The sequence below is a fragment of the Lucilia sericata genome, unplaced genomic scaffold (genome assembly GCF_015586225.1).
Source record: "Lucilia sericata isolate MDLA Ls3-8-SP2 unplaced genomic scaffold, ASM1558622v1 Contig000096F_arrow, whole genome shotgun sequence".
Lineage (NCBI taxonomy): Eukaryota > Metazoa > Arthropoda > Insecta > Diptera > Calliphoridae > Lucilia > Lucilia sericata.
This window is the reverse complement of record NW_023994128.1, coordinates 122,817-141,636: the sequence shown is the minus strand read 5'-3', so window position 1 is coordinate 141,636 and position 18,820 is coordinate 122,817. Positions and strand designations below refer to the sequence as shown.

General features: G+C 31.5%; 1 protein-coding gene across 6 annotated transcripts in view; it reads left to right on the top strand.

Annotated features, from left to right (window-relative positions):
* LOC119599898 (endoplasmic reticulum aminopeptidase 2) overlaps positions 1-18,820 on the top strand; it is a 77,744-nt gene that overhangs the window by 21,664 nt on the left and 37,260 nt on the right. For 4 of the 6 annotated variants that reach the window (XM_037949831.1, XM_037949828.1, XM_037949829.1 and 1 more), the window contains exon 4: positions 9,052-9,105. The exons of the other annotated variants lie outside the window; for them this stretch is intronic. In XM_037949831.1, the coding sequence (XP_037805759.1) occupies positions 9,052-9,105 (54 nt within the window). The remainder of the gene's footprint in view (positions 1-9,051; positions 9,106-18,820) is intronic. 6 annotated transcript variants of the gene reach the window in all.

The following is an 18,820-nucleotide window of genomic DNA, read 5'->3' as shown; positions in this document are numbered from 1 at the left end:
AAATATTTGTTTCACAAATTTACTCTCGCTCTCTTTTGAATACGCATATATGTATGCATGTAATCCTATACATTCGCATAAATAATCAGGATAATTATAATTTCAAACAGTTTTTGTAGTAATTACATTGCGCAATTTGTGACATAAAATTTGTTTGTCATAATTTATATACATACGTATGTATGTAAGTGCGAATGTGAGTGTGCTTAAATGTAGACGAATGACTGTTGGCATATGGTTTTCTTCCTCACACCAACAATGTATAACGTGTATGAGTTTGCCTTATTGTACCCGTTTAAAGTCATTTGAATGTGTTGCATATTTTTGGAAAATCATTTTTGTGAAAAATGTAGCACACGAGGTGATCAGCAGAGGTTGCACAGTGGTAAGAGGGCGGAAAAGGTTCAGTTCTAGTTCAGTTCTACTTTAGTTCTAGTTCAGTTCTAGTGCTAGTTCATTTCTAGTTCAGCTCTACTTCAGTTCTAGTTCAGTTCTAGTTCAGTTCTAGTTCAGTTCTAGTTCAGTTCTAGTTCAGTTCTAGTTCAGTTCTAGTTCAGTTCTAGTTCAGTTCTAGTTCAGTTCTAGTTCAGTTCTAGTTCAGTTCTAGTTCAGTTCTAGTTCAGTTCTAGTTCAGTTCTAGTTCAGTTCAGTTCTAGTTCAGTTCTAGTTCAGTTCTAGTTCAGTTCTAGTTCAGTTCTAGTTCAGTTCTAGTTCAGTTCTAGTTCAGTTCTAGTTCAGTTCTAGTTCAGTTCTAGTTCAGTTCTAGTTCAGTTCTAGTTCAGTTCTAGTTCAGTTCTAGTTCAGTTCTAGTTCAGTTCTAGTTCAGTTCTAGTTCAGTTCTAGTTCAGTTCTAGTTCAGTTCTAGTTCAGTTCTAGTTCAGTTCTAGTTCAGTTCTAGTTCAGTTCTAGTTCAGTTCTAGTTCAGTTCTAGTTAAGTTCTAGTTCAGTTCTAGTTCAGTCTAAATTACTTCTGGTTCACATTTAGATCAGTTCTAGTTCAGTTCTAGATCACTTCTAATTCAGTTTTAGTTCAGTTCTAATTTAGTTTTAAAACGTTTAAATGTTCTCCTTGTTTACGTTGTTGCCACCTATTTATTAAAATAAATTAAAAACACATCCACTGTGATCTTTCACAAATATAGTTTAATATAGGGACGTTGGCAATGTTGTGTCACTCGACGGTAATAACACAAATTGTGCAAAAATTATTACAAGAGTTGTACATTTATTTGTTAGGATTTAATTACATGTGATGCCAAATGTAAAAAAAAAAATAAAAGACTTGAGAATGCAACATATTGCAGTTATAATAAGTATGAGTATAATTTTAGCTATTGTTGCTGTTATTTTTTGTTTTAGTTTAGTTGGTAGGTATGTTACTGAGCTGCTACCGCTACTGAGTTGTTGGCATCCTTCCGTTTTTGTTATAATATTTGTTGAAACAATTTCAAGTGGTTTTTCATATAAAAAACAACAACAGCAGCAAACATTACATTTTACTTTATCATCATGCCATCATGTGGCACATAATACACTCACTCTCCCCTACAGAAACTTCGTAGAATGTAGGCTTCTTTTCTTCATGCAATGAATTTTTCTACCTTCCAGCACTTGTTCTATATTCATTTCATTTTAGAATTTTTTGTTTTTGCTTTTCAGCATAAAATGCTGTCTTCCTCATTGCTTCTCGACTCCTGCATCCGTATTCCTGTTTTGTTTGTTGCCTTTGTCATGCCACAAGGATGTTGATAATTTCTGAATTGTATTCAGTCGTTTTTTTTTTCTTTTTGTATATGTATTTATTTAGTCAGTAACTGTTTCACAGTTTTTCAGTTGTTGTAGATGTTGCAGTTGCAGCTAACGCTGTTGCTGTTGTTTTACCACAATTTTCATTATATGAGTACCTAGTGATGACCTAAAAACACATATTTGCACCTTCACTTTCATTTCACATGTTTATTTTACCATGAATCCCTACCAACACTAACCGTCCTCAACACCACCTCCACCGTCATCAGCAGCGCCTGAATAATGTTGGTGGCAAGAACTGGAGGACTAAATTTATTTTTTTATTCTAAATGACTGGCAGTATGGTGACATAGATGATTTTATTTGTTTATTTGTTCTATTCTAAAAACACTGAGTGATGCAAGGGGAAAAGAAGTAAAGGAAGTGATATTTTTTTTGTTTCAGATGGTAGCAGAGTAAAGTTGGCGGTACTTAAAACGCCACTTAAAGCTGAAGTCACTTAAAGAGTGTTTGTTCTTGGCAGGATAACATAGATTTTATTATAAACTCACTAACTCATACACTTATTTACATACTCACCCACTCTATTTCAAACATATATACATACATACATTTTTACACACACAAGAACAAATACACGTATACTTCTAAACATATGTCATCCATAAAATTGCACTTCGTGTACATTACTTTTATTTTTTTTGCATCTTTTAAACTGGTTTTCAAATTCCATTAGTAGGAGTATATGTTTATTAAGCTTGCAACACTCTCATTTGTTGCATCATATCATTCTTTTTTGTTTTTAAATCACATTTTTTCATTATTTATTTATTAAATTTCTTTTCATTTCCTTTTGCTCAAGTGTCATGGTATTTTATTGTACACCATTGTTTCTCTGGAGTATATAAGGAAAGATAAATTTTATTTCTCAGCCTACTGGGTCAATTTGTTTTCTTTTCTTAATACTCGATGGGATTTAAAGTGGAATACAATAAAATGTAGCACTTTTTATTTGTATTGTATTAAATGGTGAGGGGAGATCTATGTGTTATATTCAGAGTATGTATTATTCATGCGGTAGTTATCAATTGAGACGTTTAAAGTATGTTACAATTTTATTTAAATTACATTACATTTCAAAATGTAATTTATCGTATATGGTACTAGTTCAGGTTCTAGTTCAGTTCTAGTTCAGTTCTAGTTCAGTTCTAGTTCAGTCTAGTTCAGTTCTAGTTCAGTTCTAGTTCAGTTCTAGTTCAGTTCTAGTTCAGTTCTAGTTCAGTTCTAGTTCAGTTCTAGTCAAGTTCTAGTTCTAGTTCAGTCTAGTCAGTTCTAGTTCAGTTCTAGTTCAGTTCTAGTTCAGTTCTAGTTCAGTCTAGTTCAGTTCTAGTTCAGTTCTAGTTCAGTTTCAGTTCAGGTTCTAGTTCAGTTCTAGTTCAGTTCTAGTTCAGTTTCTAGTTCAGTTGTAGTTCCAGTTCAGTTCAGTTCTAGTTCGTCGAGTTCAGTTCTAGTTCAGTCTAGTTCAGTTCCTAGTTCAGTTCTAGTTCAGTTCTAGTTCAGTTCTAGTTCAGTTCTAGTTCAGTTCTAGTTCAGTTCTCGTTCAGTTAGTTCAGTTTCATGTTCCAGTTCTAGTTCAGTTCTAGTTCAGTTTCTAGTTTCCAGTTCTAGTTCGTTCTAGTTCAGTTCTAGTTCGTTCTATCAGTCTAGTTCAGTTCTAGTTCAGTCTAGTTCAGTCTAGTTTCCGTTCTAGTTCAGTTCTAGTTCAGTTCTAGTTCAGTTTCTAGTTCAGTTCTAGTTCAGTTCTAGTTCAGTTCTAGTTCAGTTCTATGTTCAGTTCTAGTCGTTCTAGTTCATCTAGTTCAGTGTCTAGTTCAGTTTCTAGTTCAGTCTAGTTCAGTTCTAGTTCAGTTCTAGTTCGTTCTAGTTCAGTTCTAGTTCAGTTCTAGTTCAAGTTCTAGTTTCAGTTCTAGTTCGTTCTAGTTCAGTCTAGTTCAGTTTCTAGTTCAGTCTAGTTTCAGTCTAGTTCAGTTCTAGTTCAGTTCTAGTTCAGTTTAGTTCAGTTCTAGTTCAGTTCTAGTTCAGTTCTAGTTCAGTTCTAGTTCAGTTCTAGTTCAGTTCTAGTTCAGTTCTAGTTCAGTTCTAGTTCAGTTCTAGTTCAGTTCTAGTTCAGTTCTAGTTCAGTTCTAGTTCAGTTCTAGTTCAGTTCTAGTTCAGTTCTAGTTCAGTTCTAGTTCAGTTCTAGTTCAGTTCTAGTTCAGTTCTAGTTCAGTTCTAGTTCAGTTCTAGTTCATAGTTTAATTCTAGTTTTTTTTTTTTTTTTTTTTTTTTTTTAATTTTGACATTTTTTTGCAAAGTTTGTGGTTTTAAATCCTTTCTGCCTCATACAAATCTGTTTAAAGCTTCATTATTTAGTTCATTGTAATCTCTAATAGATATAAAATAAACACTGAGATAAAGCAATACATATTTTATATTATTTTTACAAAAAGAAAAGTGAAAATAAGATAGTAAATACAAGCGTTATCGATTGTTTTCTGATTAGTTTTTAAGTGGTTGCTAACTATTAAGTTAATACTTATAAATTCTCATGTATGTCTATAGCAGAATATCTATGTTGCTTTAACATCCTTAAACATGTGTGAGTAAAATAAAGTAAAAAGAGTAAAATAAATCGATGTTTGTATTACAATATAATGGTACTATTTTGCTATTTATATTAGTACTGAATACATACATACATATGACTTTGTATAAGTTGTATAAAACAAATACTTGTGGAAAAATTAAACTGCCTTTGGCATATCCATCTTTGACACCCACTCATTCACATAAATATTGAAATATACTTATACATATAAACACCATGTACCAAATTATCGTTTATACATATTTCAGTAATTTCACAAAGAGTTAATGTATCGGTGTAAGATCTTCTTTTTTTTTTTTTGTTTTAAATTTATATATTTTGGGTCAGTAGGCTTTATAATGGAGTAACTAAGCAATCTAGAGAGTCTAGTTTGCAAATTCAATTATTCAATTAAAATCGACGTAAATTTTGTGTAAACTTTATGGGGTCAAATATTTTACGTAAAGAAGTTTAGGATTGTCACTCCGAACTGCAGGGATCTTTATGAATCGATGGCAAATATGAAAATGTAAATATATACCTACGTTTGTGTATATAAAATTCAGTACATTGCCTATCAAAAGGGGTGTTATTTTTAACATATAGTATCATTATCCTTCGTTTATTCAATCGTTGCAATTTTTATAGTCCACTTTGTTTATAAATTTTGAGTTCATTTACAAAATATTTTTAAGAAACTACAGACCATTTTAATTATTTTTTAATATTAAAATCGAAATTGATCCGAAATAAAATTGAAATTGATCTAAAATATATTTTTTCGTATAGAACCTATTTATCTTGAATTTTACCTTAATTCTGATAAATTGAAGCAATTTATTGATGAAAATCTAATTTTCTTAGAGAGGCTTTATGTGGGAATAAATGGCGGAGATTTTTTGTACTTGTTCAGTACGAACGAATTTTTGCACTTAATTCATATGGGAGGGTCTAAGACCCCCTTATGAAAGTTCGCTCATTTTTCTCCTAGATTTTCAATGTATATTAAAGGCCTTTTAAGATTCTAACTCCAATAGTTTCCCAGATAAACGAATTTTAGTATTTAATTCATATGGGAGGTGCCACGCCCTCTATTGCTGGACCGCCCATTTTTTTGTCCTAAACATTTATATTGTGCCTCCCAAAAAAAGAGGTCCCTAGCCACGCCCACTGTAGCTAGGCTGTCCATTTTATTCCCATGTATTCATAAAGTTGCCGATTTTAGTTTTTTTTCAATCAAAATCGAAATTTAATTGGTTACAGATTTTCTCAATATAAGTAACTACAGCCGATTTTAAGTTTTTCTTATGAAATCAATTTTCTAATGAAAATTTACAAAGTTAGTGAAGATAAAAAAAATCTCAAATTCAATTAGTTAATAAATTCATTCTCTCGATTATATAGGTCTTCAAATAACCAACAATTGCATCAATTTCATTAGATTTAATGTAATTCTGGCAAAAGTCACATTTCTTACTAACGAAAGTTTTATAGTCAGTTTTCTACGTATTTAACACTTTCAAAATAAACAGGCAACTGACTGCCATCCTGCCTGACTTAAATGTTGTGTGTTTGTGAATGACGGACGACGGACATGTTGAAAGTACGTGTGAAGCACGTACGTTCTGATTAAATTTAATCTAACGAACGAGTTAAGTCAGTCTCAACATTTAGTCACACATTTATTTCGTAATAAGACCACATGATAGTTTTAGCTTTAAGTTTTTGTTTGCAGCTGTAGGCCAACAAAAAGTTTGGAAACATTTCGAATGGTGGGGCAACATAAGAACTACTCGTACATCACGAGTACTTAATGTGTGCATAAAATTGAGTTAGAAACAATGAAATCTTTATAAATGGCAATTTCTTTTTTCTTTGTCACGACCAAACAATTTTGTAGGCATTGTTTAAACTCTGTTGTATGTTGTATGTATGTATTTTTATGATTGTCATAAGATAATAGAAGAATTGTCTTTATAAAATGTGGAATAGTAGTAATTAATACTTAATCACTTCCCACCATTTTCAATCAGATATTGGATTTTTTGAATCAAATGAGCTTTAGTCGGCAGTAGTTCCCTTAATGAAATGAAATGAGTTGATTCTTTATCAAAACTTTAATTTTGTACGAAAATCTTTTGAAGGTATAGGAAAAACTGTTGTTTTTTAAATAAATATCCATTAGGAAAGAAGACCTCTAAAAGTCATCCTTAAGTAGTTTCTTAATCACTTCTAGTTTTCATGATAATTAAAAATCGATCAATCTATTTGAGAGTAACATAACCACTTCCTTCTTTTCTACTATTACTTTTCTTTAAATAGTGAAAGTTACACTCATTTGAATAAAACCCTGTATGACCCAAATTTCCAACTTTGACCCCCATTAAGTCTGACAGTTCTTGACCGATAGAGCTGAAAATTTCTATCTATAGTACTATCCTATAGTACTAAGCTTAGTGTAAATTTCATCAAAACCGATTTTTTGAGTTGGGTCACTTGACATGAAATTGCCCATATATGAAAAACCTTTTATGAAGAGTATGTTATTCTGTGATCTGTCAAAATTGATTTTAAGCTTTTTAAATTGAGATCTATTTGTTTAAATAAACATTTTACAATCATTATTATGAAGAGCGTAATATTTTATAATCATTTCCATTTTCTAATCGAATTCAAAAATTGATCCAAGTTTTTAAAATATAATCTTTAATCCACTTTTTTTAAATTGCAAGTGGACGTGGTGCCATGCCCACTAAATAACCATTAAAAGTTGTATATCTTAGAAACTGAAAAATTCCTCAAATTTTGTATGGATAATGCACATTTTTGGTTTAAATGGGCGACTACCTATAATGGACGCGGCAACTCTCTTACAAAGAAAATACTAAATTAGTATTTATACGAAAATATAATAGTTAGAGTCATTAAATGTTGTTGGGACCACTTTTTTTATCAATATAAATATTAAAGACAAAAATGGACAATATTGAAATCATAACATTTGGAATTTGATTCTAGCCCCCAAAATTAATACTTTTTCGAAAAATAAATTAAGTAACTGGTGTAGGGTTATATTTCCATAATGTATGTAATGCTACAAACTTAAATAAAACCTGATTTATTTATAAATTACCAGCTTAAAATCTTGTAAAAATTTGGGAACATTTCAGCACCCTTTCCTAATAATATAATGCTCCTTTATAAGTATTTTTGTCGTTTTTCTGGTGAGAAACTTTTTTTAATTCGATTTGTTGTAATCGTTAAATTTATTTATTGAAGCAATTTTTTCCAAAAGTTTTACGAATTAAACAAACAATTTTGTGGTGTAGTTTACAAGCAACACATGTAGACTGTAGTCCGAGTATAATACATACATACATATGTACATATCATTGGTCTATTATTATCCTTTTTACAACTACTAACGAAAAAAGGCGTAGTTAAGGGGGAGCTATAGTTAATGCTTTATACCTTTCGGTTTAGATTTAAGTCTTTAGAATACGTTCCTGTAAATCATATAAACCAAATAAAACAAAAAATATATATAAATCACCCCCTTGTTACATTTTCACTGACCAGCCTTGTGGACATTTACTTTTAGTTTTGTTTTTTTTTTCATTTCATTTGTATGAAATGTTGAATTGAATTTATCACCCCAAAGTTTTGTTTTCGGTTTTTTGCAAACTTCCTTCAGGATAAAAACTGTTCAGACATTTCATTCACATTTCCATTGTATTTTTGTTGGTTTTGTTTTCTTTTTTCAATATATTATTAGTATTTGTGTTGTTGTTGATTTTTTGCTTTGTTTTTGGTGTTTGTTCACCATATCGTTGACGTTAAACAAATGTGTTGCAAGTCTTATTTTATTATTGCGGTTACATTGTCCAACAAATAAGCGAAAACATCATCTGAATTCCCTTTTGGTTAATAGCAAATGAATGCGCCATCATGCTACTACACTCTTGCCACTTCATTTGTTACAACATATTTTATTTTCTTCTTTTTCTCTATATATTTTACATTTTAACACAAATACTTCATCATTCATTACTTATCACTTGGGTAATGTTGAGTAATTATAACACTGATGAACGTGTGTCAACTTTGAATGGTTAAAGTAAAATGGCAGCGGGGAAAAAAAATAACGAAAAGTTTCCTGACTGTATGTTGCAAATTTTCACATACTTGTTAGTTGCTATTGTTACAGTTTCATTACTTTTAGTTGTTATCCTTAAAGCTATTTTTGGCATTGTTATGAAAAGGAAGTGTGTAGCAAAAGGTTTTTTTTTGCAATATTAAAGTTTTTTAAGTTGAGAGACTATATATGGAAAAATTTTGCTGATTTTCAATAATAATTTAAAAATTATGTTTAATATTTTTTGAGAAAATACAAAAACTTTCATGTAGTGACTAAGAAAATTTGATTTTAATGAATTTTATAAAATACTTTTACTTATGTATATCTATTACTTATATGAAACTATCTGATCAATCATTTCGTGATTGAAAAATTTATGAAATTTTATAATTAGTATAAATCATTTCTTTAGTATTGCATTTTTCTATAAATAGTGACTTCATTATAAAATCGGTAAATCACATTCAAAACCATTCGCTTCATTCAATACTTTGAAAAAATCTATATTTTAACTAATTCTATAAATTTATTATTTTAGTGCCGCTATTATGCGTCTGGTGTGATCGTTTCTTTCAGCCTCAAACTATTTCCAGTGAGTTAATTTAATTTAAATAAATTATTTTCTATTGACATATTTACAGTAGAATAGTAATAGAGTTACATACAATTTATAGAATAGCAAATAATTTTGAATAATTTCCACAATATTTTTTCGATCCTATAAAGTATACATATAGGTAATTTCGTGACAATTTCTTGGATGAAAATTTGGTCAAATGTTCATCCAAGAAATTGTCATACAGGGTTTTTGAAAATTTTGGTCATACAGTGTTTTATTCAAATAAGTGTAACTTTTCACCTATTGGTCCTAGCAAAAATGTTCATTGTTTCCAAAAAAAAAAAAAAAAATGTTTTTTTTTTAATAATTTATTTTTTATTTTTATACCCTACACCACTATAGTGGGAAGGATATTATGCGTTTGTGCTGATGTTTGTAACGCACTAAAATATTTGCACTATACCCACCTTTAAGTATACCGATCGACTCAGAATCACTTTCTGAGTCGATTTAACGATGTCCGTCCGTCCGTCCGACCGTCCGTGTGTCCATGTAAACGTTGTTATCAAAGTACAGGTCGCAATTTTCCAGATAATTTGATGAAATTTGGCATACACGTTTCTTTTGAAAAGGACGAAGCCTATTAAAAATGGTTAAAATCGGTCCATTATTTCACCTGGCCCCCATACAACTGAACCCCCCGAAAAGGGCTTTTGATCTCATAATTCTGTGTAATATAATGTATTAGCACAACTATGTTTTATACAAGCCTTGATGATCTTGCCGAATTTCGAAATGATCGGACTTCATTTGACCCTAGTCCCCATACAAAGCCCCCCTTCGGAAAATGACTTCCGCAATTCACTTATTAATCACAGACAAATATTATATAAACATAAATCTATATAGCCCATTTTATCGTGATTGGTTCACATTTGCTCCTATCCCCCATATAAAGCCTCTTTCAGAAAATTATTTTTTCGTCAATAAATTGCTTAAATAAATCGGAATCAATCAATATTCCAGATAAATGCTTTATTATGAAAAATATATTACACTTAATATTCATAACTGGTGTAGGGTATCATATGGTTGGCCACGCCCGACTATACTTTCTTACTTGTTCTTTTCTAAAAACCCCCTTTTTTGCTCAGATGAAAGCTTATACAATTTCCTTTAAGGGCTTTATTATTATATTTTTTAACTCAAGAATACGAATTCTTTCAATATTTGCCACTTAATTTTCCCCTATTTTTTCAAAATGGACATTTTTGTTGTTTTTTACCAAATATGTCTGATTATATGTTTCTAGATTCAATATTTCAGAAATAATCAAAAAAGACCAGCTAAAGAACGAAAAAGTGACAAAAATCCTTTCCTTCAGATTTTCTATCGTTTCGAACTCTGAATGTTTAATTTTATGTTTCTAGGTTCAATATTATAGAAAATGAAAAAAGTGCCTTTTAATGAATGAATAAGTACCAAAAAAGTCCCCTTTTATAGGTTCTTATTTACTCCGTCCCCTTTTATAGGTTCTTATTTACTCCGGGCTCTTTATGCTTATTTCATGTTTCGAAATTCAAAAAGTACCAGTTAAAGAACAAAAAAGTACCGAAAAATGGTCCTTCGCACCAGAGTTATAAATAACACCCATTAGCATATTTAATTTTTCAAATTTTATAATTATTTTTTTTTTTACTTTTTCCCCCTCGTGCTTAATTTTCCATCTCAGCTTCATACGTAACGTGTTGTTCTTGTTCTGTTCTGTTCTGTTTTGTTTTTTTTTTTTTTTTTTTTTTTAAAGAAGTAAACTAAGTACTAGGATTCTATAAGTCGACTTTCGAATAATCGAACAATCGACTTTTTGTCGAAAAAAGTCGAAGTCGACTATTTTGTTCCAAAAAGTCGAAGTCGACTATTTTGTTCCAAAAAGTCGAAGTCGACTATTTTTGTTCCAAAAAAGTCGATAACTCGACAATCGTCTATGAAAAAAGTCGAAAAGTCGACTTTGTAAATAAAAGTCGAAAAGTCGATTTTGTAAATAAAAGTCGAAAAGTCGACTTTGTAAATAAAAGTCGAAACTCGAAAATAGTAGAAAAAAGTCAAAAATAGTTAAAAATTTTAAAAAGTGGAAAAAAGTAAAAAACTCGAAAGTTGTCGGAAAAACTCGAAAAATAGTCGAAAATAGTCAGAAAGTCGAAAAAATCGGAAAAAGTCGGGAAAAGTCGAAAAGTCTAAAAAAGTCGGAAAAAGTCGAAAATTCTAAAAAAGTCAAAAAAATTGGAAAAAATTCGGAAAAGTCGACCATTTATAAAATACTAAAAGTCGACTTTTAATTAAATGAAAAATCGACTTTTCATAAAATGCAAAAAGTCGACTTTTAACTAAATGCAAAAAGTCGAAAAGACGACTTTTCGTTTCAACTGTAGAACCCTACTAAGTACAAGAACAAGATTTACCATATGAAGCTGTATGTTGTTGTTTTTTCTTTTTGTTAAAGATTGTACAAAAATGCTAATTTTGATGAAATGTTCAGAGCCTGTCTCGGAATTTTGCTTACATTTCCATTATTTATGGACCGAATTTGCTTATTTTAAATTAGCAATTTTCTCGAAAGCATGTCTGATAGAATTATTGAAGACTTGGATGCCGAAGATATCTGTGGTCTACAGAAAATTGATTTTAACAAAAATACATACGGACAGACAGACAGACAGACGGATGGACAGACTGACAAACATATATACTTTATGAAGATGAAGATTATATTTGGTATAGCCGAATATAATACACTTAAAGCTTATATAATATTTAATTACTGCCTTTTTAGAATATATTTGAATTACTAGAATATTCTGAAGAATTTTAACTGCGTAGAAATTTACTTTTGCTATAACAACGCACTTCCGTTTCCCATTAACAGTTTTTTTTCATTTATATTATTTAAAGGCCAACATATTTCGCTTTTTAAGGATAAATGTAATTCATACTTAAGTTAAACTTCTTAACCTTGAGATGACTCTTAATAATAAACAAATAAAATCTACCTTTGAAGTATAAAATTACACGTTTAAAAAGGAATCTCTACTAGATTTTACCAATTCACGTAAAAACAAGAAAAAAACTTCTCAATAAATTAAATAACAAATCAAATATATTATTCCCCCCCAAAAAAAACACAATTCTATTTCTCACAGTGCAGATTTAATGGTTTTAATGCTAGACAGATTTTTATGGGGGGATTCCCTCACACACACACACACACTCTCAAAAATCCTTTCTATAAAAATTGTTTCTAGTATAAAATGTTGCCTGCTTTAAGGCAGCAGCATCCCTTAAAAACTAAATTGAATCAAACCTTTTTTTTGCCAACTAAACACACAAAAACTTGCTCGTGGTGGTGAGAATGAGAGGAAGAAATGTTGAGAGGAGTTGGGGGCAGCTATTATAAACTTAACTGACAGGGACACATGTTGTGAATGATAATATAAAAATACCGGCTAGCAACACTTGATAAATAACTGTAAATAAAATATTTTCATTATAAAAGAGAAAACAAAAGTTCGTATATGTATAGGAAAAACCAAACGAATACGCATACAGAAACATTTGTACTCACACGGCTACACTTACACATGACACCTAAAGTATGTTTTGTTTCAAATAGTGCGTCGGAAAAGTTTGAATCTATACTAATACAACTAATAATAATAAAAATAAAACAACAACAACAACTCATAGCAAAGAATGTAACAAAATAAAGGTAAAAAATTAACAACCACTTTTTCTCTGCGTTTTCGTAATAAATAAACAAATAAAGAAAAAGCAGAAAAATGGTAGGAGGAGGGGTATTGAAATAGCAAGACAACTAGAAAAGGAAATTGTGGTGTGTGTGTCTGACCAAGTGTTGTTTGTTGTTCGTTTGGGGGATGTTGAAGGTGATAATGATTTAAAGTATAAAAAGTGTAAAGGCGGCATTAGAAAAAAGGAAACAAAACGAAGAAAGAAACAAAATTCAACAACCAAACACAAGTAAATCATAACAGAAAAAAAAGAAAACACGCACAGAAAATATAAACAAGCTTGTGGTTAGTTAGTATTGCCAACTTTTTTGGAAATATATAAATTATGTTAAAAAGCACTTTAATTTGATTTTAGAACTTTATAATTTTAAGTCAATCATTAAACGAGTCCGTAGAAAGTCGTTTATCTTTTACCTTCTCTCTTCTATGATAGTTTGTGTTTAAATTTAAATGGTTCTAAAATAGTTTAATCCTGTGCTATAAAACCCAAACCTAAACCTTCTCGACCTAGTAAAGTTTGATCTATTTCTTTACCGGTAATATCTCCATAATTTATGTTTCGAATCCAAGTTTTGAATTTCAAAGATTATTAGGAAAATTCGTCATGTTGGTTAATTAACTGTAGCTAGTCTGCACTGTCGCTTGGGTCGGTGTATATTGCTTATCAATGGTTAGTTTTGAATATGCGACACTAAGGTTGACTTATTAAGGCCAGGCCTGTCTGTATTGCAGATTGGATCTAATCCATTCTAGGAATGGATAATATATTAATCATGGCCACTAAAGGTTGTGATGACTGATTGATTTTGGTGTTCGAGAACAAGTTAATGTCGAAGTGCTTTACGTGAACACCTGCCATGTTGGCCAATTTCACGGTGGACTTTTTCAACCTCTAGATGAGCTTTTGTAACAACTCACCACCGCCTCATTGTGCTTCTTTCACGCAGATGGCAATTTACGTATATGGAAGTTCTGGTCCAGTATACGTGCACTTTGCTCAAGTACTTGAGCTATCTAATCTCTGACCATTGCTGCCCCGTTGCTTATCTTCCTAGATGCAAAAATATCACTTCCGTTTACAACCACGCTGATGGAATGGCCTCTGTTGAATCCGCAACAGACCGAAGTACGAATCCATCAAATAAGGCGAGACTTTGTTCTTATTCATAGTGACACACTGTGGTAATTCTAGTATGAACACAGTTTACTCTGAACATATCTGGACAAGAAAGGAAAATTCAATGTTATCACTTGTAAAAGCACACTTCTCATTTATCCGACACACTCATAAGAGAACAACATACGACAGACTCACTCTAGGTATACGGGCGTGCAAGTTCCGTATACCCCTACATTCATTCTGTATCAAATACAATTAACACCAACTCATTTCCAACGCTTAGTCGCACAGTTACTCCTCTGTGGGGTATCTGTTATCAATCGGGAACAGCACCGAACATATCCCGAAATATAGATTTCACCGTGCATACAGCCACTACATGGATCCCGAAGGAACCTGTGTGGTCAGTTGGTTGAGGTTGTCCTGTGGGCAACTGACTAGACACCATGTCAAATCATACCAAGAACTAGCCGAGGAGTGAAGTGACATCACCAGTTTATAGTCCCGGCAGACTAGGGGTACTGATAGCACCTCTTTACCTCGGGATTGCAATACACCAAGATGAGGATCTTTCATCAAGGAAACATGCCCGGGGGGACAGATTCGGGACAGTTATGGTCGAATGAAGGCTTGTTAGTCTAGCATTACAGTGAGAATGGCAATTTTTTGTGATTAACTATATTTTCGCAGATTCACGCCGATAGACTTGTAGAATCTTTATCATTTCACTGGTAAGGTAAAGGAATCTTTATTCTTTTACTGGTAAAGGAATTTTCATTGATCAACATTATGAGGGAAAGAGAATATTGGTTAATGATAATGCGCTGTTCCTATTCATCAGATTATGGCAGTGATAGAAATATATTCATTGTATGATTGATCAGTGTTTAGGTTTCGGATGGATGTGGACTCATAGTATGTACTTTCATAATTAACAATTCATATATAAAATCTTATAACTTTCCACCATGTGTTCAAAATGGGCCAAAATTGAACTTGACCTGATTCCTGATTCCACATATTACATTCTACTTAAGGGAAGTGTTAAATTGAGAATACAAATTTTAACTGAGTGTTTAATTGATTCCGTTTTATTTTCCTAAAAAAAAACACGCTAAAACTCTCGCACTTACAAAAAATACAGCAAAATTGGCATTTCCGCCTTTTTTCCCCACACAGATGATGATTATGGTTCATGCTAGTTATTGTTAGTAGCTTTAACGTTACATGCATAGAGTAATTTAATGAGTTAGTATAAGAGAAGTTCTCTTAAGAGAACTAAGTAGAAATGTTGTTAACGTTTGAGATGATTATAATCAAATCATCGTCATTATGATGAGATACACGGTAAAAGGGATAAAAGTTTGTTGTATTCTTTGAGTAGAGTAAATTTTTGTTATATTTTATTTTGATTAAAATACACATGTTGTTCGATGTTGTTGTTGTTTTTGTCGTGGCATTCACTTTCCAATATCGCATGCGCTAGTTATCGCAGATAAACCGATAAATTTAAAATAAAAAATAACATGCGGTATAAATATCGTATAAAACATTGGGAAATATAAAAAACAAACTGAAAAATAAGAAACTTTCTTCGACGAAACGTAAAGTTATTTTATAGATACAAGGGGAGTGTGTATGTATGTGAAGAGGGGGTTGGAAAATGAAAAGAAGGCAACAGAAAATGAAAACAACAACAACGCCAACAGTAGCAGCAGCAGCAGCGTTCTAACTATACTATTGAGTACAATGTTTGGCAAAGTTGCGAGCAGCATCCAGTTGGGAAACGCAAGTCCGCAAGAAAATAACTGCTAACTAAAGATACCGTTATTTAACTAGGAAACCAAAAACATTTGATTTTTTCTGTTCATTTTCTATTAGTCAAAAGTGTACCCAAAAGAAAAAAAAATATATAGCAAATGAAAAAATCTGAAAAGTGCATGAATTATAAAAGAAAAATTAAAATAAATTCAATTTTTATACAAAAGTTTATTTAGAATAAAAAACGAAAATTTAAAATCTTGTAAATATTGCTCATAAATAGTGTATTTTTTATTAAAAGCCCCAAAAAGTGAAAAGTTTTAAGCTAAAAAGAAAAAAATATAAGAAAATCTTGTGAAAAAATACCACCCCTAAAATAAAATAAAATAAAATACAAAAAGAAGAAAAGTGAAAAGTTTAGTTATAAACTTTTTTTTAAGAAAACAACTTCAAAATTTTGTTAAATTGATTTAAAGTAATTTATTGAACTTTGTTCTAAATACCGAATAATTATACATACAAACTAAAATAAGGAAAACTTGTCTAATATAACCAAATCGTATTACTCTTATGTATTTTATTGTTGTTGTTGCTTTAATTTTTATGTTAAAGGTGAAAAGTTTTTCTTCCAATTAGTAACTTTTTCACGTTTATTTTTACGTTTCCTTAGCCTATATTTCCGTTTGCCTGCTTCGCCTGCTCCTCGCTCTCGTCTGTTTTGAACACGAAAGGGCAATATTAATTGTTTTGCTTTTGGACTAGATTAGTTGTAATGAAAACTTTTTATTTAACAAGGAGTAAAAAAGGAAAAAGTGAAGTTTTTTTATAAGAAAATTTAGAAGCGTAGGTTGTCGGAAAAGTTGTTTGTATGTCGTTTACTATACATAATTTATGGCGGATTTTTTAATAATTAAATTAATAATTACAAAGAGTTTTATTGAACAAAAATTTATTGGAATAATTTGAATAATGTTGTAGATACCGGCGTATATTTTAAAAATAATTATGTTGAAATGCCACAAGTGTGCAAATCAATAGTTCAGTGCTAGTTCAGTTCTAGTTCAGTTCTAGTTCAGTTCTAGTTCAGTTCTAGTTCAGTTCTAGTTCAGTTCTAGTTCAATTCTAGTTCAGTTCTAGTTCAGTTCTAGTTCAGTTCTAGTTCAGTTCTAGTTCAGTTCTAGTTCAGTTCTAGTTCAGTTCTAGTTCAGTTCTAGTTCAGTTCTAGTTCAGTTCTAGTTCAGTTCTAGTTCAGTTCTAGTTCAGTTCTAGTTCAGTTCTAGTTCAGTTCTAGTTCAGTTCTAGTTCAGTTCTAGTTCAGTTCTAGTTCAGTTCTAGTTCAGTTCTAGTTCAGTTCTAGTTCAGTTCTAGTTCAGTTCTAGTTCAGTTCTAGTTCAGTTCTAGTTCAGTTCTAGTTCAGTTCTAGTTCAGTTCTAGTTCAGTTCTAGTTCAGTTCTAGTTCAGTTCTAGTTCAGTTCTAGTTCAGTTCTAGTTCAGTTCTAGTTCAGTTCTAGTTCAGTTCTAGTTCAGTTCTAGTCAGTTCTAGTTCAGTTCTAGTTCAGTTCTAGTTCAGTTCTAGTTCAGTTCTAGTTCAGTTCTAGTTCAGTTCTAGTTCAGTTCTAGTTCAGTTCTAGTTCAGTTCTAGTTCAGTTCTAGTTCAGTTCTAGTTCAGTTCTAGTTCAGTTCTAGTTCAGTTCTAGTTCAGTTCTAGTTCAGTTCTAGTTCAGTTCTAGTTCAGTTCTAGTTCAGTTCTAGTTCAGTTCTAGTTCTCTAGTCAGTTCTAGTTCAGTTCTAGTTCAGTTCTAGTTCAGTTCTAGTTCAGTTCTAATTCAGTTCTAATTCAGTTCTAGTTCAGTTCTAGTTCAGTTCTAGTTCAGTTCTAGTTCAGTTCTAGTTCAGTTCTAGTTCAGTTCTAGTTCAGTTCTAGTTCAGTTCTAGTTCAGTTCTAGTTAGTTCAGTTCTAGTTCAGTTCTAGTTCAGTTCTAGTTCAGTTCTAGTTCAGTTCTAGTTCAGTTCTAGTTCAGTTCAGTTCTAGTTCAGTTCTAGTTCTAGTTCTAGTCAGTTCTAGTTCAGTTCTAGTTCAGTTCTAGTCAGTTCTAGTTCAGTTCTAGTTCAGTTCTAGTTCAGTTCTAGTTCAGTTCTAGTTCAGTTCTAGTTCAGTTCTAGTTCAGTTCTAGTTCAGTTCTAGTTCAGTTCTAGTTTCAGTCTAGTTCAGTTCTAGTTCAGTTCTAGTTCAGTTCTAGTTCAGTTCTAGTTCAGTTCTAGTTCATTCTAGTTCAGTTCTAGTTCAGTTCTAGTTCAGTTCTAGTTCAGTTTCTAGTTCAGTTCTAGTTCAGTTCTAGTCAGTTCTAGTTCAGTTCTAGTTCAGTTCTAGTTCAGTTCTAGTTCAGTTCTAGTTCAGTTCTAGTTCAGTTCTAGTTCAGTTCTAGTTCAGTTCTAGTTCAGTTCTAGTTCAGTTCTAGTTCAGTTCTAGTTCAGTTCTAGTTCAGTTCTAGTTCAGTTCTAGTTCAGTTCTAGTTCAGTTCTAGTTCAGTTCTAGTTCAGTTCTAGTTCAGTTCTAGTTCAGTTCTAGTTCAGTTCTAGTTCAGTTCTAGTTTCAGTTCTAGTTCAGTTCTAGTTCAGTTCTAGTTCAGTTCTAGTTCTAGTTCGTTCTAGTTCAGTTCTAGTTCAGTTCTAGTTCAGTTCTAGTTCAGTTCTAGTTCAGTTCTAGTTCAGTTCTAGTTCAGTTCTAGTTCAGTTCTAGTTCAGTTCTAGTTCAGTCTAGTTCAGTTCTAGTTCAGTTCTAGTTCAGTTCTAGTTCAGTTCTAGTTCAGTTCTAGTTCAGTTCTAGTTCAGTTCTAGTTCAGTTCTAGTTCAGTTCTAGTTCAGTTCTAGTTCAGTTCTAGTTCAGTTCTAGTTCAGTTCTAGTTCAGTTCTAGTTCAGTTCTAGTTCAGTTCTAGTTCAGTTCTAGTTCAGTTCTAGTTCAGTTCTAGTTCAGTTCTAGTTCAGTTCTAGTTCAGTTCTAGTTCAGTTCTAGTTCAGTTCTAGTTCAGTTCTAGTTCAGTTCTAGTTCAGTTCTAGTTCAGT